Below are 21,730 nucleotides of genomic sequence, written 5' to 3'. Positions count from 1 at the left end.
AGCCACTCAAACCTTTCCCTTAACTTTTGGAGAAGAAACTTCTGATTTTCTAGTGCTTAGAGTTGGCAATATCAAAAACAATCAGGAAATAGAAAAGAAAAACAGCATTTCAGTATTCTTTTATTATTGGGAGGTTTTGACCATTTTTGTCATGTGGTTTGCCTAAAATAATAATAAAAAATCTTTGTTTGGAGCTGGAAAGGGAAGAGCAGTGTGTTTATTTCATGTATGACTCATCAGCTCAGTGTTGATATGCTAAACGCTTCAGAAGCTAACACTCTATAGAGATGATTGTTTTTAATATAAAACAGTAAATGTTTAAAACAACCGTTGCTTTTTTTTTTTTTGCTTTTCTTCCTGTTGTGGCCAATAAAACATAAGGGAGGCCACACAGTTTACATTTTAATAAAATTAAGTTATTTGGTGCCATGTTATTACAGTCTTTATTGGAAAGTGGAATAAATTGCACACAGAGGAGTCATAGGAGGGAGAAATCACTGCGAATAAACATAGATTCTGGGATGCATTTATTTGCTGGTTTCATCTCAAAGGAGGGAGGCTTTCCCCAGGAAAACGGAGGCGGCCCTGGGGCTCTGGCCTCGAGGAGGCAACCCTGGGTCACTCCGGCTGAGGATGAGATTTTTGGGGAGCCGGTGCCACAGCGGGGCCATCCTGGCCCCATCCAGCCAGCATTTTCCATGTGCATCCTCCAAGAGAAACCTGTCCTGCGGCCGCAGCTTGACACCTCGCAGTCCCGAAGTGCTGGAGCAGCCCGTCCTCCTGTCCGTTGGCCGTTTGCAGGGCCAGCCAAAAACGTTGGTCCTGAGGCTTTTTGCTGGAGGCTGTGGGCTTCTAGGCAAGTGCCAGGGCACACCAGGAGTCCTGCCGGAGCGGCACGCTCAGCCCGGGCTGCGGGGCCATGGTGGTGGGGGAGAAGGTGTAGTCCTCAGGCTCAAATTTGAACTCGCTGTGGCCACCGGCCAGTGCCTCATCCGACTGGCTCTGTGCCTGCCCCAGGAAGGGAAGAAGAAAGACATTAGAAAGCCTGTTATTAGCCAATGGGTCACTCTTCCCCTTGTCTTAATGCAGTGGTAGGACTTGGATGGATTATGGACATGGTGGCTTATCCCTGATGCTACTGCTGCCCTTCAGAGCAACCCAGAGCCGGGCAGGAAGGGTGCTCCATCCTCAGCAAGCAGAAGGAACAAGCAGGGAGGAGGCATCGCGGGGCCTGTCTGCATTTATTTATTGACTAAACATGTCCAGTTTGGAGATCTCTAGGCGGGTGTATATTTTTTAAGAGCACAGCACAAATCAGATTTATCAGTTTCCGCCAAAAAAAAACCCCATTTCCCATATGGTGCAGCTGGCGCCATGCCAGGCACTTGGGTGCTGGCGCTGAGCTTCCCCTCCATGCATGCATGTCCAGCTCAGGGAGGCCTTAGGCCCAGCATAAAGATAGTGCTGGGTCACAAAATTTTGATGTGTATGTTGATTCAGAGCCATTTTTTGACTCTGCCAATATAAAATAGCAACCTGCCCTGAAGAAATCCTCAGGGCAGAAGTACAGCCTTGCAATCAGGGGTTTCCGACAGCATTACAGCTCTGTGAGTGCTGAGCACATCAGGGCTATAACGCTCAGATAATGTATGACCAGGGAGCCTTTTCTTGGGAGCTACAAAGGTTTGCATCTTGGGTTGATCCCACCACCTCGACAGGGTTGTAACTCCCAGGATTTCACAGCAGGAGATGGGAACAAAACCCACTTCTGTGCCAAAGCTGATTTGCCACTGATCACCTCTGTGGCACCAGGGCTGGGACCTCCCAGATCCCCACTGCAAGATGGAAGAGCTGATGGGGAGTCAACATGCTGGAGCCCTTCCTGGTCCACAACATCTTGGCTTGCGCTCCCTGCTTTCCTCATTCTGAGGCAGCCCATCAGGCTGGTGCCCCCCAGTGCAATGAACTAATTGCTTAGCCTCATCAAGGTCCCCCAGATCAGCAGCTACTGAGGCGTGTGGAGCATCCACCCCAGCAGGCGATGGCTGCTGGCCCCTGTGCCTTACCTGGGACACCGGCACGATGGTTTGTCCAGGATACTGCGAGGTCGTGCTGGGCTCTGACTTTAAAGTGACCGTGCTGTCTGAGTTCGTAATGGAAGAAGGGGAGTTAGTGGCCGAAGTCGTAGACCCTGGAAGACAATTGGTACAGGACGGTGAAGAAACATAGGTGCAAATCTGCTCTTACAGAAAATTATATTTTAATGGCTACCATTAACTCTCCTGCTATCTTTCTCCACCCCATCGCCATCAGGGTAAGGCTTTGTATTTGGCTGCCAGGGTGCTGATTGAGGAGGAGGAGGGGAACCCTTTCACAGCCTGGCAATGCTGGTCCTGGTACAGGCCAGGCAGGCAAATGTTGAATGCATCATGATACCTTCCCTTCAACTCTTAACCACACCATTCCCAGCCCAGTTTTTTCCCATTACTCAGTGTAGCCCAGATCTGCCTGACCACAAGTGCTGCTGGGCTGGAGCCAGGTGCCCACAGAGCAGAGGAACCTCATGGGAATATGACAGCAGTGACATTTCCCACCCAGCATCCTCCTTCCACATGAGGGCTAGGCATAAATACAGGCCCTCCATCTAAAGCAATCATCAGGGGAAAAAAAAAATCACAATATTATTTTCTAATTATAATTTCTTGCAGAAGACATGTCGAGGTGAATTGTGCTCTGAGCCCCTGTGATGGATCATAGCAGCACTGTACCTGTTGAGGTTTTGCTTTTGGTAATGTTTTTAGGCTTCCTTTTCCTCGTCTGGATACTTTCCTTTTTCATGGCCAGAGGTCGTGGTACCTTGACATTTAAGAAGTTTAGAATCATTAATACTGCATTTCACTTAGCTCCTTCCCACACACATGTAACTCTCCTATTTACGTGCTGTAGCTAATGCAATGCACCTAAAGTCCTTGTCCTTCACTAAGTGCTATTTTTCTCTGCAACAGGCCTTGGCTGGAAGATGTATAAGGCTAACAGCTAAGGCTTTCCCACAAATTTTGTTTTTTCCTTTATTTCCTATTTTCCTTTTCCTGATTTATTAGTGACCTTTATGACAGAGCCCTATTAAATTACACTGACAGACTGAGAGTCTACATGGCTTGGAGTGAACGGTCATGGGATAAAGAGACTTTAACCTTTATGGCAGAAGTTTGAAGAGTCCTGTATGAAGGGATGAAGTCTCCTCTTTGCCTGATGGACGTGTTACCAACAGTTCCCATCCTCTGTGGATAAAAGTTACCAGCCAGCCCCCACGTTGGCTCCTTAGCATCCTTCACACATTATTATTTACCACATGTAGAAGAAATACGCTCCTTATCTCCAGTCTGGATTTGGGGGGCTTCAGTCTCCAGCTACTGGAGCCTGGTAAGCTTTCTTTTTGGGGAGTAATTTGGCAAACAACTTAAATAAGAGCCACCCAGTGCCCAAAATCTCTCCTCTATGCAGGTATGTCCTACAAGTGTCCCAGTACCACCTTGGCCTTATTCTGGAGAGCCTCAGTAGACTGAGCTTTAACTGTTCAAGGAGACAGGACTGGGTTACAGCTCTTCTGGGTCCAGTCTAGAGGCTGGTCCCTCTGGACCTGATGTCCTGGACCTGCTGGGCGGTGATCCCAGCACACAACGGGTCCCTCCCGGCACGGACATGTTCCTCACCCCATGGAGCTTCATGTACAACCCGCAAGCGTTGCAGACGGGCTCTCCTTCGGCATTCCTTCTCCAGAGGGTGGTATTGGTTGTGTGGCAGTTAGTGCAACATAGGCCAGCACGTCTAGATGAAGACTTAAAAACAAGCAAACAAAAGCATGAATGCAAATACGGGAATGATTAATTGGGAAGTTTCCTTTCATATAAAATCTCCAATTACAACACTTTCCTGGAAACTGGAAACACACGATAGCCAATTTCAGATCAAAGAAATTACATTCAAATTAGATCACTCTAATTTGCATGTACTTTTTTAATTGAGTTTGATAAACCTGGCAAATATCCTTGCAACTCATTTCACAAACTTCCAACAAATCTGCTGGAAGTGATCAGGACTCAGAGCACAGAGAACTTTCCTCCAGGAGTTCCACTCAAACGGAGAAAGAGATGGAAAATGCCAGCCAGGCTTTAAGCGCACAAAGAAAACTGCTGTAAGTGAACTCTTATTCTGTTTTTTTGCACTCAGAACTACCACTAAAGTTAGCAACATCCCAATTAATCTCTGGTTTAAGACAACTGGAATCAATTGGCTGAACAGAGCAGAACCAAACTGAGCTGGCCCATGATGGGACTAGGGACATGATTCTTTGCACATCTCGCAGATAATCTGTTCTCTTACAGGCTGCAGAAACACCGTGCAAACATTAATTAATGACATATTTTGTGAGTGCAGTGATTACTGGCTCTGAAACATTAATTCTTCCAAACGGAGAAAGAAAATATTCTGGCAGAAGCAGCAAACTTATTCCTGACAACTGTACTCCAAGCCACTGGAAAATTCACAAGTCTCTATATACAGACTTGTCAGCTCAACAGGCATTTCATTTGAAAGTCTCTTAATACTAGGTATTGAAACTATTTTAATAAAAGACTTCACTAAGTGTAAGATACCAGTGACAGAAGTAATATCACAGGCTCTCCACATTCAGGTCTTTGAATATGCTCTTCAACTTTGAGAAAAATCACTTTGATTCCTCTCAAAGGCAGATGATAGGTGATGCAGGCAATAAAGAACTCCCTGTTTGTTTATTCTTCCATTATTACTTGATATCATGACTGAGCAATATGACGAATGAGGTGAGAAGAATAGAAATAAAATGAAATGTTTTTACAAGGTCAGCAGTCAAATAAAGATCAGTTTTGAGTTTCAAAAGACACAAGTGACATGCCCAAGCTTTGATTCCCTCGTTGCTCAGCAAAGAGGTCTCAGCAACTAAATGCAAATAACGGTATTCCTTTGGAAATTATTTCGCTTTCAAGAAATAACCAGGCAAAAATAATAATACACCCTGGTGCGAGCTGACAAGCCTGGCACAGAGGAGGGGGCAGCAATCCTTGTCACTAATATGGGACACGGTGTCACAGCAAGATCCTGGAGCAGCTACAGAGCTGCCTTAAAGCTGTGCCGTTCATCCCTGCAACAAGGAGGGACCTCAGCCCCGATGAGGGGGTGCTGAGCACCGGATGGGTGCAAGGGCTCTGAGGTCCAGCTCCTGCCACGGGTGCAGAGGGGAATTTGGAGGCACTCAGCCCTGGGGTAACTGCGCCCAGTGTTGGCCGTTGACATCTGTCATCGGCTGCGGATGGAGGAAGGCCAACACAAATCCCCTTGGAAAGCCCCAAGATTTCTGGGCTACTGCAGGCCCCTGGGAGAGAGGGACGTGCTGTCCCTATTTCGTACAGTGCTTTGTCTGGGGCTTGCAGCCGAGGTGGCAATGAGACCCGTGGCTCCAGTGGCCCAAGAGCAATGCCAGCCCTGCCAGAACCTCACGAGGTTTCTGCTGAGGCAGTGCTGTGTCCCTCCGTTTGCATCTCCTGCACATCCCTGTGTGAGCTGCCTCCTCCTCCCAGAGCCAGGGAGGGCAGAAACCATCCTCCACAGCCAAATATTACACTTTTAACCCCAGAAACCCTGTCAGAACCTGGCCCTGCACCGCAACTTGCCAGTTTAGCAAGAAAGAGACAGTCAAGGCTACTGTTGCTCACTGAAGGACAAGGGTACAATACACTATTGCTGGTTTCCCAGCAGTTCCCTTAAACGAAAATGCATTTGTGCCTGCCTCCACCTGGCTGCCTTTGTACCATTCTGACCTTGTCTAGGAAGTTGTTGACTTCAACATTGTGCTCCAGTGTTTATTTATACAAATGCAGCATACACTCAAACAAAAACTCTTCATGGACTAGGCTTGACAGCCAAGTGCTGCTGATAAGCTCAAGGAATGGTGAGTCGGTGCCTATCGAATCAATTGTGTGTGAGCGCTGCTTGGAGAGCCCAAAAAATTCAGAGCCAGCAGGGTAGGTCCCTCCAAGGGAGCCGAAAGCCGTCAGAGAATTTGCTTCACCTCCTTGTCAAAGGTGGAAATGAAACCACAGGGTTTCACATGAAAAAAAGAAGCCTCAGAAACCCTAGATTTAATCAACGCTTCTCTGTCCCCCTTGTCAGCAGGACAGAGGGGAGGTGGCATCAATAGGAAAGAAGTTGCAGGAAAGCGTGCTGAGATACTCGAGCTCAGCTCCTGAAAGCGGGCAGATCCGAGGCTCAGAGCCAAAGGCAGCAGCATTGTCTGAGATTTGACTTGGCTCTGGGCAAACCTGCACCTCGGAGGACAAGGGAGCCGCAGGAACTGACAGCCAGGAGAAGGCCAAGGCACGCACTGTGACCACCGCATAGCTCCAGGCTCCTATCAAGTTGCCCCACCACTGCGATCAGTCCCATTCCCACCTTCCCCACCAGTGTCACCAAACCCACTATGCCCTGCAAATTGTAAAAAAAAAAAGACAGGCTGAAAAAATACTCCCTGAATCAAACCAGCAAAACTTAACTCCAGGTTAGTCCTTCAACCTGGGACAGTGTGGGAGCTGCTGAGCACAGGACGGCTGCTGCATCTGCCCCCCGTGCTGCACCGTGTGGCTCAACTCTGCTCCAAACATGGGGGAACTGCATGCGCGAGGATGCTCTGGTGGCTGTTCCTGGATGGTAAAAGCGATTTGGCTTTTAAGACTGGCTCTAAGGTATCATCTTGTGAAATACGCCGAGAAACTTGGTCTAAAAAGATACTGCCTAAAATAAAGTGCTGCTCCCATCCTGCTCTAAGATAAATCCTTTCTGCTGAAAGCCCCAGCGCTTTGGCTCCAGACACAGGCTGGAGCAAAACGGCTGTCCCTGCTGCAAAGAGGATGTTGCCCTTATCTCAAAAAAAAAGAAACAAAAAATGAACTGGAAACTACAATACTATTGCTCGCCCTCTCCCATGCACAATCAGGCTGAGCACTACCGAGCTTCAGGGTGTCATTCCCGCAGTGTTATCTGGGCCACGTTGCGTTCTCCAGGGCTTTCAGCAGGACTTTGCTTTGTGAAAACAGGAGTCAGAATAACTCCCAGAGCGGCATCTACTTACAGAACAAAGGTCGTAACGTAAAGGACAAAAGCAGCCATTTTTCCTCCCCATGTCTGTGTTTCACTGCACTGTGAAACAGCCGATTTCATCGTTCCTAGAGCAACGCTGTGTCACCGTGTTCACCATTCCACTCCCACCCAGCGGGTGAGGTTATGAACAAGGAAGACATCCCCTGCCATCGTAATCATTTGGGGGAAGAAACGTCCCCTTCCACCGGGGTGCAGGTCATTCTCGCAGTGGTGGATTTGCAGAATACTCCTGGCACCCTCTTGCCCATCATCAGTGGATCCCCCTTCCTCCAACGGGGCAGAACTTGTTGCAACGTGACATTTCAAACCCTTGGGAAAATCCAAGATTTTGAAATGTTTCATTCCAAAGTCAGGATGGAAAGTCAAAATTGCAGCACCTTTTCTAATCCATAAAACAAAATTCCCTCAAGTATTTCAACCTTACTGAAATGTTTCCCCTGGATAAGAATCAGCTCTTTCATTTGGGCTTTATCATTATTGTATTGACAGTCAAAATAATAATAAAAAACGTTGGAAGTGCTTTGATAATTCCCGGCAAGATTTGCTTATCCCTGGGAAACAGTCTTAATTCCGTGAACCGGTGTCCTCCACCAGAAAACTTGGCTGAAATATTTGCTGGAAAATGCTACACGGGTGCTACGTACAGGGCTGTGCCAGCAATCACAGGGGAGCAGGCAGGGAGCTCGGGGTCCCCGAGTGATGCCTGCGCCGCGCAGGTAGGGTGCAGGCAACACAAGGCTGGCTCCTTTCCCAGCACCAAAATAAAACACTGAATAACAGCAAGACTTCGCCAATTCTTTTGGGGAAAAGCTCTGGGAAAAAAAAAAAAATCAAACTGGAAATTCATCCAGCACCACATTTTTATGCCAGTCCAAAATGTGGAGTTGGATTTAAACTGGTTTGCACCGATCTCTCAATGCACGGATCGTATTTGCTCTGAAGAAATCAGCAGTGTAACTGAGATTTGCAGCACAGCAGTGACCACAGCCCGCTGCCGAGTTGCAGATTTAATGTCTTTACACTAAAGGAGACCAGGAGCATTTTAGTGAAACAGGCAAATTCTATCAGATAATGCAAAATGTTTCACAGAAATGCCTCGATTTTGCTGTTATGAAAAAACCAGAGTGATTTTCCATGGAGCTGCCACTCGTTACATTTTGCAAATCCAGAGGCACATTTCCGGGATCGGAATCCGAATGAAACATCTTGCTCAATCCCAACTTTTTTTTTTTTTTATTATTTTCTTACACAGAAACTTTTCACTGTTGGGTTATTGCTGATAATTTGTTTTGCAATGCAAAAAAATAACTGCAGGAATACACCCTGAGAGAAAGCAAAAAGGAGCTCCCAGCTGTTCCCCAACACGGCTCCAACAAACATCCTGTTTGTAATGACGGTTTCTGATGACAGGCTCTGAAACCAAAACTGTTACCACCAAATTTAAACATCCCAAAACGACTCTACAGAAAAAAAAAAAAAGGAGCTGCCTTTCCTCTCTCACGATGGGATCCCAATTGGAGGAAGCCCAATAATGCTTTAACCTGCAGAGAAACCAGGAACTACCAAACCCCAAGTTTTCCCCCTAGGTGGGTGGGTGAAGGCAGCGGGGGAACTGGGCCCCATCCTGCTCCCATCGCGAGCGGCCGCAAACCTGCCTGGGCCAGCTCAGGATCAGCCCTGTCTCCTGTTCAACTGCCCTGCCTAGACCATGTGTGTCTGCATGAAGAACTAGGAAATAATAATTAGTATTATAGAATAAAAAGCAATGCACTCACTGCAGAAATGGAGCCAGGGGAAGCCCACAGAGCCCTGGACCACAAGCAAGGCTGATCAGCCTCCACTCGGCTGTGGCACAGTCCCTCCGTGCAGCCCCAGGACCCCTGCGGTCCCTTGCTGCCCCATCTCCCTGCTGCCCACCAGACATGTCAGGGCAGCAATCCCTCCGGCTTCACTCTGCTTCTCCTGACCTGAGCCAGCTCTGCACCACAAGGGGCTCCTGCCAGTGCTGATGGCATTTTATCTGGGGGAGGACCGAGGGTCAAACAGGCCCTAACATAAGTACAGAGAACCCAACAGCGCAGGTACCATGACAGCCTCCCAGCTCCTCCAGCCACCCCCCGGATGAAGCAGGGGATCCCTGCAGGGTTTCCCCCTCTTACCAGCCTTTTCTGCGGCTTGAGCGGCCGGTTGATGCCGTTCATTTTGTGGTAGAGCCCGCAGGCGTTGCACAGGTAGTGCCCGGTGCCGTCCTTCCTCCAGAGCGGCGTGGACATGGCCCCGCAGTTCACGCACTCCCGGCCGTCCCCGGGGAACTCCTCCAGGTACTCTGGAAGAGACACCCAAGGCGTGCGGGTCAGGAGCCATCCCCACCACACAGGGCCAGCCGGGACCAGGCTGCCCACGGGGACCCTGCAGGAGAGGGACCCTAATCCTCTGTGCCTCACTGCTCCTCTGGGAGGGACAATCCCTGCCCGGTGGGAATTTACCTCCACCCTGCAAAGTGTGGAACAAACCCCTTTATTCCCTCCGTACCTTATTCTTTTAATATTTTGCTTAAAAACAGAATATCCCCCATCCCAAAAGATCCCAAAGTGCTGAGCATGTCCCTTGGGACGGGAACGGGCAGGGAGCGCATCAGCGGGAGAGCGCGGTGTTATCCCTGCACCGGGTGCAGCCCGGGCTGCAAAAAGAAAGGAGGGGGGGGGGGGGGGGGGGAGGGAAAAAAGGGCGATTTTCCTGATTTCTATCAAGACGCGTTGGTCGCTGCCCGGTGGGGACGGCCCGGCTGGGGAAGTGCTCGGGGCTGCCCACGGAGCGATGCCGGGCTGCGGCTCCGCTCGCCCCGCGCCGGCCGGGCTGGGGGCCGCCGGGCACCCGGGGCTCCCCGGGAGAGCATCACCGGCCGCCTGCGCCCCCAAATTCCTTCTAGCGAGGCTCTTTCTCACTTTTCTCCTCCCCCCCGAAAGCCCCAGGAAGAAGCCGCGGAGCCGCCCGCTCCGAGCACCGTCCCCGGTCCGTCTCTGCGCCGAGCCCGGCTCCGCGACAAACGGGCAGCACAGAGCAAAACCGAGGGACCCCTCGATTGAGGGTCAGTCTCTTTCATCTGGCCGCTTTTCTCTCTCTTTTTGAAATAACTTCCTCCGCCTGGAATGTTATTTTCTTCCAAAGAAAAATACCCTTTTATTTTGTTTCATCTTCGATCGTATTAAAAATGACCCGAAGGAAAGAAAAAGGAAAAAAGAACAAAAATTAAAAAGGGAAAAATGGAAAATAAAAATAAAATTTAAAAAGTAAAAAAAAAAAGTTGCAATAATTCATTAAATGAAAAAAGGAGAATAGTTTACGCTACTTAAGGGCGGTTTACGCTATTCAAGAGCAAAAATAAACGGCAGAGGGGACGGCGGCCACTACTCCGGATCCCGAACCACCAAATTCAAAGCGGAGAAGGGATTTCTGCGCCATCACCTCCCTCGGCAGGACCGGGGCGATCCCTTCCCGCACAACGCAACGGATTTTCCCAGACAAAGAGAAAATCCTGGAAAGAAACCGCTCCCGAGCACCTCCGGCGTGGGAGGAAAAGCCGAGCCGGGGAGGCAGCTCGGTGGGGAGAGGGGCTGCTTCCCTGGTTTAACTTTGTTCTTGGGGTAAAGATAAGATAATTCGGTTCACCGCAGTAAAGATGATAACGCAACTGAGATCTTGAACAGGCTTTTAAAGGACTTTGCAAGCCACTGCCGGAGGAGGATGGTGATATACCCCGGGGGTTATAAACCCCGCGCACGGACAGTCCTTTTAAATCAAGTCCAAAACTTTATTTGCTCGGGGTTTGGTATTAAAGGACTCTCCGGTGTGGATGCAAACGAATTGAAGTGGGGTTTATTGTTCAACGCCTGAGTGCGTTTCAGTGTCTCTCCAAAGGCCGCAGAGCAATGCAGCTGCGGACCTGTTTGGGCGAACGCGAATTAGGAGACCGAGAGTCTGTTCAGATATAAACTAATTTACCACAATAACTTACTTAAAAGGGAGGGAGCTATAAATCTGCCCCGCTAATTTAAACACAAGGGTAAGTATTGAAGCACAGGCACAAAGTCGATATTGTGGGAAGGAGATATCGGGGATGGGGGGTGGGGAAGGGGTTGAACGGCCTCTGCTCCTCTGTCCTGCGGGGGAATTGCTCTCCTTTGAAACGTGTTCTTTGCCCTTCGTGTCACACACACACACACGCACACACAACCCCACTTCTGTCTAGGGTCAGCCACACACACCCGATGCCGGGACCATCTCTCCATCCCTGGATAAAGTCATGCCCTCCTTTCCCGTCGGGGATGGCAGCTCACCCCGGGGCCAGGCCACCAACACGCCGGGGAAACGGAGATCGCTCCGACCCGGCGCTCAGAGCCGGGAAACGTGGCGGCGCCCCGAAGCGATGGTGAGGGGCGACGGCGACCTACCGAAAGTGGACCTGCGGCCGGGTAAAGCCGCCTGCCTCGTCTGCAGGCTGTGCAGCACGCTGCTCTCAAAGTGTCCGGCCGTCCAGGAAGGCGGTATCTCGGGGGTCACGTAGGCGGGGTAGGGGCTGGAGTAGGACCCGTTAACGGAGCGCACCAAGGCGTTGCCGTACTGCTCCCGGCCCCCGCCGCCCAGCAGCAGGGGCCCCTGGTAGGCGCCGTCGCGGCCCGGGGGGCTGCTGCCCGGCGGGCTGTGGGAGTAGGAGAAGCCCGACGGCGGGTGGGGGCTGCCGGCGTTGAAGGCAGCGGCCTCGCCGCTGCTCTGCCCCCAGCCCGGGGGGTTGGCGAGGTGGCTCTGGTGCGGCTCGCAGCCTTGCAGGTAGGGCAGCGTCTGGAGGACGGAGGGTACCCGGGTGGTGGGCACGTAGACGGGCGAGCCGGCCGACGAGTGGAGGAAGTTGCTGGAGTCGTGGGAATAAGCCGACTGGCCATGGTTGGGGGCGAGCGCCAGACCCTGATACATGTTCCGTCCTCGGCGGCGGCGGCTGCTCAGGGCCCGGCCGGCTGCGCCCCGACGTTGCCGAGGGGCTCACTCAGAAGAACCTGGGGGGAGGAACAGCCGAGAGCCGCGGGTTGAGACCCCGGCAGACCCCGTCCCGGGGCCCTTCACACCCGCTGGCGTTTCCCGCGGCGAAAGCGCCTCTTCCCTGCCTCAAGCAGGGGCCGAAATTTGTAACTATACTTTTTTTTTCCTTTAAACTTTCCTCTGGTCAGCTCGTCCCGAGGGGGAAACCCGCGGCGCCGGGCCGAGATCAGCGGCCGAGCCACGGCGAGAAATAACCTCCGCGCAACGGGCAGCGGCTTCCACCCGCGACCCCGCCGGCACCTTCCCATCGCCCCGCCGCCCGCCTGGGCACTTCCAAGGGGCCGAAAAAAATCCAACAATTTTTGTTTTCTTTTTCTTTTTCTTTCTTTTTTTTTTTTCCCCCCAAAAGTATTTCCCTTCCCGTTTTGTTTTTGTTTTTGTTTTTTTTTCCTAGCCCCGGGCCTGGAGCGCGCCTCGGGCCTTGCAGGCGGGGAGGCGGCCGGCCGCGGCGCAGCCCCTCGGTAACGGGCCGGAGCGAGGTCCCGGCGAGCCCCGGGCAGCGGCCCCGGACAGGGAGCATCCCCGGTTTCTCCCATCCACCAGCGCTGCCACTTTCTTGTTAAAAAAGCAAAATAACCCTAATGCAGGCCTCCCCGTGCGGGCGGAGAGCTCAAGCCGCGGAGCACCGCAAGAGCATCCCGCCCCCGGCCCCCTCCCGGGCCGCTCCTCCCGCACAGGTACTCACATGGCAGCGGACCGGGAGCGGAGCCGGGCATGGCCGGGTGGGCATGAAGCTGCGCTCAAACCATCCAGGGAAATCCCAGGAAAAAAAGTAATAACAATAATAATTAAAAAGTAGAACAAAGTTTCCGGGGGAGGGAGGAAAAAAAACCCACAACCACCAAACAACAACCAGGACCCCCTGGCAGAGAGGGGCTGCCCTCCCCCGGTCCCTCCCCTCCCGCCGCCGCCGTCTCCCGTGGGTGCGTCCCTGGCTGCGCCCGGCGGGGAAGTGGCGGCGGCGGAGGCGGCGGAGGCTCTTTACGGCGGGCCCCGGTGCGGCCCGGCCCACGTGACGGCCGGTGGGGTAGCCCCGGTCCCGGCGAGGATTGGGCGCCTCCCGGCAGGGGGGGGGACGGGATAAGTCCCGCCGGCTCCGCTCCCGGCGGGGGGGACGCGCCCGCCGGATCGCCCCTGGCGCGGGACTGCGGGGGCCGGGCGGAGCGGGGGCAGGATGCGGCCCCCGAGGGTGCCCCGCACCGCCCCGGACCCACAGGCCGCCTCCCCCTCTCCCGCAAGGATGAAGGTGTCCGCCCGCCCCCCGGGGAGGGATGGAGGGTGGCTCCCTCCTCTGCGGGCCTCTCTGCGTTTCTGGGGGTCTCCTCGACACCCCGGCGGGAGGCGATGCCCCCCCCCCCCCGGGCCTCCGGTGGATGCCGGGGAACACACCGAAAACTTTCCGGCGGGGGTTTCGGGTAGCAGAAGACGTGGCCAGGCGGTTTTCTGCTCCGAGCGAGCGCTTTGCAATAAACCCCATACTAACGGGGAAAGGGGGGTGACTCGCCAGCCTGCCCCCCCGGCCCGCCCTGCCTTTCTCAAGCGGCCCACGGCCCCGCCGAGGCTGGGCCGATGCTTTCAGCCAGCCCGGCCCGGCCGTGCCCGGGGCTCAAGGCGGCTCTGCCCGGCCGGGCCGCTTCGCAGAGCACCGCTCCGGCCCCTCACCGTCCCGTCGGGGCCGCCCCTGGCTGCCCCACTCGCGGGGGCTCTACTGTTCCCCGGGGGGAGCAGCGGAGAGAGTCCTTCTCCTGCAGCCCCCGGCCGAACGGCTCTGGCCTTGCGACGGGGACAAAAGCCCTTTCCCCGCTTTTCCCCGTCGGCGCGACCCCGGGAAAGGGGCGACAGGAGGGGAAGGAGCACTGAGTCCCCGCTGCCCGCCCAGCTCGGGTAATTTGGCCGATTTAACTCTCCTCTGGTACCGGGCAGCGGAGCCGGTCCCCACCCGCCGCCGGAGCGAGAAAATAATTTCATCGTTATCGGGTTTTGCCTCCGGGGCGTGCGGGGAAATTTTTGCGCCTTTGCCCCAAGGCGCCGGCTCGCTCCTCCTCGGAGAAATGGGGGAGAGAAAAAAAAAAAAAAAAAACAAAAACCAACAAAACAAACCCTCGGTGAGTCTCACCCGCCGCTTGCTCCATCCACGGGCAGACAGAGCTTTGCTGCCCGCAGGCCTCTGCCGACAGGATCAGGCCCTGCTCGGCCCGGGAGCCCTCCCGTAACCCAGCTGAGCGCTGCCCGGTGGTGGGGTCCCGGCGCCCGGGGGAGCCCGTCCAGCCCCGGCTCCGCAGGGACCAGCGCTGCGGGAAGGGTGGGAAATTTCGGCTCCAAAATAAACTGGTGTAGGAATGCCAGCTATTTCCCTCGGAATAATGCAACGCAACTGGTTGGAGATGTTATTTATTTGCTCGCGAAAGCGGCCGTTTACGGCTCGCAGGGTATCCCTGTGCCCACAGAGCAAAAGAAAAAAAAAAAAAGAAAAGAAAAAAGAAAAAAAAGGGGGGGGGGGAGAGAAAAAGGCGAAAAAAAAAAAGGGGGGGGGGGGAAGCTATAGAAAAAGAAAATAACAACCCAGGGAAGCTCCTGCTCAGCGAGCCCCGCGGCGGCACGGGCAGAAACGTCCCCGCGGAAAACCAGCTCCAACCCCTCCGTGGCTGAGCCACCGCCGGGGTTTCATTCGTTTCGTTTTGGTTGTTAAGAGCGGAGTGAAGCCGTGGGGACGCGTGGGTTTGCAGGCTTTACAATTTCAAGGTGTTATTTAACTGTGGTTTATTCTGTTTTTTTTTTTTTTTTTTTTTTGAAATGCGTACTAACTGCCCGCTCCGATCGTTCCTGGCGTTCAAATAAATGTGAAAACGTTGAAAGAAACGAGGCGCTGCTGAAATCCGGAGGGATTTACCCCGTGAGCACGTTCACGCCGGAGGAAACCGCCGTGCGCGAAAACCTGCCCGTGGACATGTTGCGTGTCTGTGTTCAGAGCTATCCAGTTGGGTTTTGGGTTTTGAGGGGTTTTTTTGTTGGATAATTTTTTTTTAAACTAGTTTTTCAACCCACTTTCTCCCCGCTGTAGTGTTAGCTCAGCTCCCGGCGGTGCCGGGGTTGCCTGACTCTCGCCCCACCGGGCAGTAGCGACCCGAGGCCGCGGCGAGGGGCAGCGGGTTGCACGGGCGGCTCCTCCTGCCACCGCGCAAAGCAGCGCCCGCGGGTGCGGAGCAGCGCTGCGGGCAGGTGCTCCCACACCGGGGAGTTTCCAGCACCACCCGCGGCAGTCACCGTCGGACTGGCCCCATATTCCGGTCCCAGTAGGGCACCGACCCGGTCTGGTGCCACTCATCCGTGAGGCCTGCGTGGGGCTGCCCACGGGGTGGGGGGGGGCCGCACCCGACGGTCACAACGTGCCTCCCTACCGCTGGTGTTTATAGAAGTTTGGGCTGCGGTCGGTAACCGGGAGCCAGGCGGCCGGTGCGGGGGTCCTCCTTTAAAGAAGGCACATGGTCGGCGATGCTTTAGGTGAAGGAGGGAGGGAAGCTGCCAGCGTGGCACCAGTGCCAGCGCCGATGCCTCATCCGCAGCCCTCGCACTGCGCCCGGAGATGTCACGCCGGGGTGCAGGACACAGGGAGCCCGGGCTGTGCGGACACCCTGCCGCGGGGACAGGCAGGGGCTCCCGGGCGCTCCCTGCCCCACCGAGGGCACACTCGACGTTGCAGCCGGGCACAGGGCGCAGGACATCTCTGCCCGGGACCCAGCCCACGGCGAGGCTTAGACGGGCACAAAAGCCCTGACCCAAGCACCGGGACAGGCGATGCCAGGACCCCCCGGTGGAGACCACAGACCCTCTCTTCCAGCCCCGTCGGAGCGGGGGCAGGCGGGAAGGCCTCCCGGGAGAGCCCGGTGTCACCCCGACGGTACTTGCCGGGAGCTTTGCCACTCGAGCACTTCCCTTACTTGGCTCACGGTCCGTTAGAAGGGGCTCGTTCGGACCTGGCCCTGCTCTTCCAGGGGTATACGGCCACATTTTGAGGGAGGGAGGGGGTGAGAAATGGGTCCCCGCTCCCCGTCCCCCCCTTCCAGGCAGAGCCTGGCTCCGGCTGGGTCCGAGCGGGGCCGGTGTGCCTCGGCACGGCTCCCGAGGGAGCCCTGACCCCTCCAGGTGAGGCTCCCCCGGGCCGGGACAGACTGCCCGGCGCCCCGGCCCCTCGGCCCTAATCCCGCTCCGGCTGATTTGTGAGTCCTGCGCGGGGGCGGACGCGTGGGAGCGTCCTGCGCGGTCCCGAGGGGGGCTTTTAGCTCCCCTCCCTCCCCAACCAAAATCAAGGAAAAAAAAGAAAAGGAAAGTGGAGGGAAGAGGGCAGAAACGTACCCGGTCCTGCTGCACCGGGTAGGGGAGAGGCAAGCGCACACCGAGTGGGGAAACGGGGGTTCACGTCCCCTCTCGGTGCATCGGGAGGTGGCAATTAATTAACTACATCCCCTTTCCGCTCTCTGCCTCCCACGGGCTGCAGCATCCTGCCCCGGGGTTCAGAGGCGGCTCGCAGCCCGGGGAGGGCGAGCTCCGACGTTAGAGTCGAACCCAATCCGGTGCCCGGCGGCGCAACTCTGCCCCGGGCCGCCCGTCCAGCAGCCGGTACCGGGCCCGCTTCGAGCCGCCCCGCACCGAGCACCCCGCTGCAAAGGGAAACCCATCGCGTATTTCGCCCCTGCAGCCCCGGCGGGCGGCACCAGGCTGCTTTGCAGCTCTGCCCCCGGCTCTGAAAGGAACGACCCGGGGGTAAGGACGAGCTGCCCAGGCGTAGAACAAGCTCCCCGGGGGCTGCCTCCCCCTGTCCGGTGGGCTGTGAACGGCAGGGATCCACGGGAGGGGACCGGCGGGGTCTGCATCCCCCGGTCTGCATCCCCCGGTCTGCATCCGTGGTCCCCATCCACCGGTCCACATCCCTCCCTCCTTCCATCGTCCCCCCAGTCTCTTCCTACCCAGTCTCCCAGGGATGGGTTGGCCCCTGCCCAGGGACCGAGCTCAGGTACCTCCTGTGGCCGAGGCCGGGCTGATTCGCAGGGCAGTGCTGGAGAGGAGAGAGCAGGGATGGCCCCAGCCGGAGAGGGGCTGTGGGCAAGGACTGAGCTGCCCCAGCCCGGCCAGGCAGGGACAGCAGGGTTTTGTGCCTGGAGGAGTGAGGGGATGCCAGAGGGCTGTGTCTCAAAAGGGTTAAATAAACAGCAGGCTCCGCCAAAAAATATTTATCTCCTGTTATATGCAGTGGCTCTCAGGAAGAGGGGCTGTGAGGGGGGGGAAAGTATTTAATATCTTTCCCCCTCTTACTTTGAGATCCTGTTTTCTTCCTTAGCCCATAAAGATTTCACGGGCATGGAAAATAAAAGAGGTCCCATAGAGCTGGTGTTGCTTGCTGTCCCCTACAGACCCATTTTATGGGGACGCTTCAGTCTCAGCCATTCCTCCAGCTGCTCATGAGCCAATAATGGATACAGAAATGACCCCTCTTCCTTCAATATTTAGAGAGTACAAAATGCAGACTGCAACGTGTGTCCCCCTCAGATGGGTAACTTGGCACGTGCCTCCTAAAAGTGACCTTTGCTTGTGTAATTTTGGCCCCAAGTGTTTAAAATTCGTTTTCCTTCCAGGCTGATTTAACAGAAAGCTCCAAGTTTCAGAGCAGACATGAAATCCTCAGGCTGATGATGACAGGGCCGGTGGGCACGGACCGGGGCTGCAGCACCCACTGCTGGGAGTACGCCGTGAGGGACAAACCACCTCATTTTTTGCAGATGGGTGAACTGTGGTCTCCAGATTTATTTGATACAGGGGACTCTGAGGGCTCCAACTTTGCCCTAAGCCCAAAGGACAAGGACATCCAGCCCAGGCAGGATATCCAGCCCCAGAAGGGGCTCAGCATCTCACAGGGAGTGAGGATCTGACCCCACCTGGGAGGTTCTCCAGGAGTTTTGCCATGGGCAAGAGCAGGCGGGAGCAGCGAGTGACTCAGGCTCCGGCCATGTGGGCACGCTGGGGGACGCCTTGTGTATACAATTTCTTGTGCGTGTAAATGCTTGTGGGGTTGAAGCCGGAGGGCACAGCAAGCCACCGGCCAGGCAATGAGAGGCAAAAATCTTCTGTACTGTGAAATGGAAACTATTTCCCTAAATAAACTGGAGCCCATGTGTGCTGAGCTGGTGGGCTGATGCTGGCAATGCCAGCCTGGTCCTGGCAGAGGCCAGTGAGCAAAGAGCTCTGATATGAAACCACTTCCAGAGGCTTTCCAGCTACATGGGGTTTCCACCATGCTCCCCACTGCCATTGTGGGCAATAAATGGGGAAAGAGGAAAAAAAAGAAAAAGGCTATTTTGGTATATTAACCTCCTTGTGGCCAGGTGAAAGGTTAAATTCACATGATTCATTGGCGGCTGAGAGACAGCACTTTGTTGCTAGGATTTTGGGGAATGCGGAGGGCTCCAACGAAGGAGTCTCGCTAATCTTTAAGGGAGGGAGCCAGGCTCCTGTCTGACGGCTGCAGGCCCAGCAGCTCTGTGTTTCATTTCAGACTGTCACTCTCCTATCTCTCAGCTCACTCCCAGCTCCAGCTTGCTGCCAGATCTTGGGAACTGTTAACTCAGACAAATTTATAGATGGAAAAAGAACAGTTAGCCATTGTTCCTGGGGTGGGGGAGGGAGGAAAGCGAGGAGCTTCGGCCACCAAAGTCATGATGTAACCTGGTTGTTTCTTGGTTGGGAGAAATGTGCAAAGGATCTTGCTCTTCCAGTGCCAGGGAAGGAAACTGGGACCATTATATTAGAGCTAAATATTGGGAGATGGGATGCTGGTGCCCAAGTCACTTGAAGACCTTTGTAGAGCATTCCCACAAAGTGGAATCTCACGGCTGGACTCCTCTGGTGTATAAGCTCATTTTTTTTTTTTCATTTCAAGTCCCGTGATACTGGATGTTTTTCCTTAAAGCTTCAGATTCTGGAGTTGTGAGATCTAAGATCAACAGCAGTGATCTCATAAAGAAAGCACCCCACTATGTGGGCTGCTGAGAAGAAACTGGAAATGGGGAGATCTCAAGGATTAAAAAAGAAAAATCCATTTGGCAGATATGGAGACCCTCAGATTCATTATTCTTTAGGAGTGCCATGACTTTCAGGAAGCATTACTGACTTCATGTACCTGGGAGAAGAGTGGGAGACCAAGAAGTTGTTGTCTGACTGGTACTCTGCCCCTGCTTCCCAGTTGGATGCTCTTCCAACCAGCCTTCTTGGTGGAAAGACTTTTTTTTTTCCAACACATTAAACTCCATATCTGGAAAATGAGAGAGCGTTCACTCACCCTAATATTTGGTTTGTAGCTTTTGGATGGTCTATGGGTCCTGAAAATGGGTCTCTCTTGGAGGTATGTCTTCCAAAACTACCCAAAGAGTAGAGATACACCTTCTGGGAGCGTTTACCCCCTACGCAAGCCTCCCTGCAGCAAGGCTGTACCTGTGTTACTGTCTTCACGGTTTCTGTAGCCCCTTTACCATCTGGAGACATTCCTGGTTCCTTGGGCTTACTTGCTTGGAGGGAAGCGTGGGAAGGGTTTGGAGGACTGTTAGCTGTGAGCGGGTCCACCTGCCTTCTTCTGCGTTTAGCTTCAGGACAGGAGGAACCCGCATCGCAGGGGATAAAGCAATTGGGGTTTTTATAGCTGCTCTGAATCCACATCCCCATTTTTTTACCATTACATGTATGTACAGAATAGATGGAGGCAAGAAATTTTGGATTTAAAAACCAAATAATAACATGTTAAGCACTTAGTAAATCCAACCACTTGAGAATCCGGCTGCATGGAAGATGGTTTCTTCTTCCAAGGTTTGAAGGGTTGTAGAAATCTGGTTTTTTAATCAGGAGATTGCACATATTTGATTCTGAAGGCCCAGAAGGTGGCATGGTCCCAAAACCTGACTCCCCCTCTTTTTACTTACTGGAGTTCTATTTAACTCTGCAATAACAGAGACAGACTTTCACATCCTAAAAAATTTCTGCTCAAAGTCAGATGTGATATTAATGCTCGTTGTCTGCTTAATTTTGGTATCTATAACTAGAAGCACTTATTTTTCCCATTGCAGGCTTGGTGCAAAGTTACTGACTCAAAACCCTGGCATTACACAGATGTGCTCTTATAAATACAGGTCCGAATTAATCTCTGGTGGAAGTCTTCCAATGAAGTTAACACAGATGCCTGAGGGACAAATGTGGGACACTATTTGCATTGTGGGCTAATTTTCATTTTGCACCTCTCTCCTCATATATTTTACGTGTCTAAAAATAAGCTTCCATGAGGGAGAAATGGCACCTTGACTTCTCATAAGCAACGTACTGAAAGGATGTGACAAATGAATGGTGCAGCCTTTCTGATCTACTAGAACTAAATTTAATGTTCCCTGCATTGCTTTGCTATGCTTAATTTTAATACCCCTATGCCCAATATTTTTCATGCCTTCACTCACTGCATTTGCAGGCTGTGCTTTCCTTCAACATCTTCTCTGCCACATCTGAACTGCCGTGGTTTGGGTCAGCAAATCATCTCTTCCACCTCATGAAACTCCCCTTCCCACTTCTCTCCATCTCTTCGGCTGCATCTCTGACCTCTCTTAGCCTCATTTTTCACCTTCTCAGCAACCTCTCAGCCCTCACTGGCTGCATTTTTCATCTGCTTTGGCATGAAAACATGGCTCCAATTAGTTGGAAAGGCAATATGGAGAGAAATGGGTGGAGAGGCAGCTCGTTCGGCCAGAGTGGGAAGCAAAGCACTTCTTTCTCTCTCTGGGCATCCTGCTGCCCGAGAGATGTGGTGGCTTTCATGGTTGAATGTTCTGGAGATGAGGAGAGGAGGGAAGAGCTTTTTCCTACTTCTACAGACTTGCAAATACAAAGTTAAGCCAGAACCTTTGCTTTAGGCATGGACCACAGCTGGTACTACCCAGCTGCTTTCTCCCAACACAGTGGAAACCCACTAGTCCTGTGGCCAAAGCAGCGCCCGGGGGAGGTTGCAGTGATGGGCCACTTGCAATCTCCCACTCACTCCTGAGATTTTGCAGAAACAGGCTGAGCAAAGCCATGTGTTACAAGGAAACACTGGAATGATTTTAAGCAAGCAAAGATACGCAGAAGCAGAAGTCCTGGCAAGCCTTTATTCAGTTCCCCTTGGAAGGGAAGAAAATTATGAGCATGTATATCCCATCTGACTGTACCCAGGCCAATCTCTAGGTAGAGTTTAGCCATTGTCCAGCTTTTCCAAACCTTCAGCCCCACATCTGGTCAGCCGACCCCTTCCCGCAGCCAAATGTCGGGGTCTTCCTTTCAGGGGATGTTGGCCAATCTGCATACAATCGGCACTGCGGGTTGAAGCTGAGGTCACCATTGAAACTGTGTGTTTCCCAGAGTTGTTTGATCAAACAGAATT

At 53.4% G+C, this 21,730-nt stretch overlaps 1 protein-coding gene across 1 annotated transcript; it reads right to left on the bottom strand.

The window, feature by feature from the left end:
* Positions 1 to 400: 400 nt before the first annotated feature.
* GATA5 (GATA binding protein 5) lies at positions 401 to 13,242 on the bottom strand. The gene is made up of 7 exons (XM_075768427.1): positions 12,971 to 13,242; positions 11,643 to 12,242; positions 9,351 to 9,517; positions 3,714 to 3,839; positions 2,769 to 2,856; positions 2,067 to 2,191; positions 401 to 1,008 (listed from the first exon to the last, which is right to left on the bottom strand). Exons 2-7 carry the CDS (start codon positions 12,160 to 12,162, stop codon positions 853 to 855), a joined length of 1,182 nt encoding a protein of 393 aa, XP_075624542.1. The 5' UTR covers positions 12,163 to 12,242; positions 12,971 to 13,242; the 3' UTR covers positions 401 to 852.
* Positions 13,243 to 21,730: the final 8,488 nt, after the last annotated feature.

Source organism: Balearica regulorum, chromosome 16 (genome assembly GCF_011004875.1).
Source record: "Balearica regulorum gibbericeps isolate bBalReg1 chromosome 16, bBalReg1.pri, whole genome shotgun sequence".
Taxonomy (NCBI): Eukaryota; Metazoa; Chordata; class Aves; order Gruiformes; family Gruidae; genus Balearica; species Balearica regulorum.
This window is presented reverse-complemented; position numbering and strand designations above follow the sequence as displayed.

What these genes read in the sequence shown, in the direction of transcription:
- GATA5 (XM_075768427.1), bottom strand. Translation starts at nt 12,162, where the DNA reads ATGTATCAGGGTCTGGCGCTCGCCCCCAACCATGGCCAGTCGGCTTAT. An exon ending in TCAAGCCGCAGAAAAGGCTG is followed by an intron (nt 3,840 to 9,350) that starts GTAAGAGGGGGA and finishes CTTGTTTTTAAG; the next exon opens with TCTTCATCTAGACGTGCTGG. An exon ending in CAAAAGCAAAACCTCAACAG is followed by an intron (nt 2,192 to 2,768) that starts GTACAGTGCTGC and finishes ATTGTCTTCCAG; the next exon opens with GGTCTACGACTTCGGCCACT.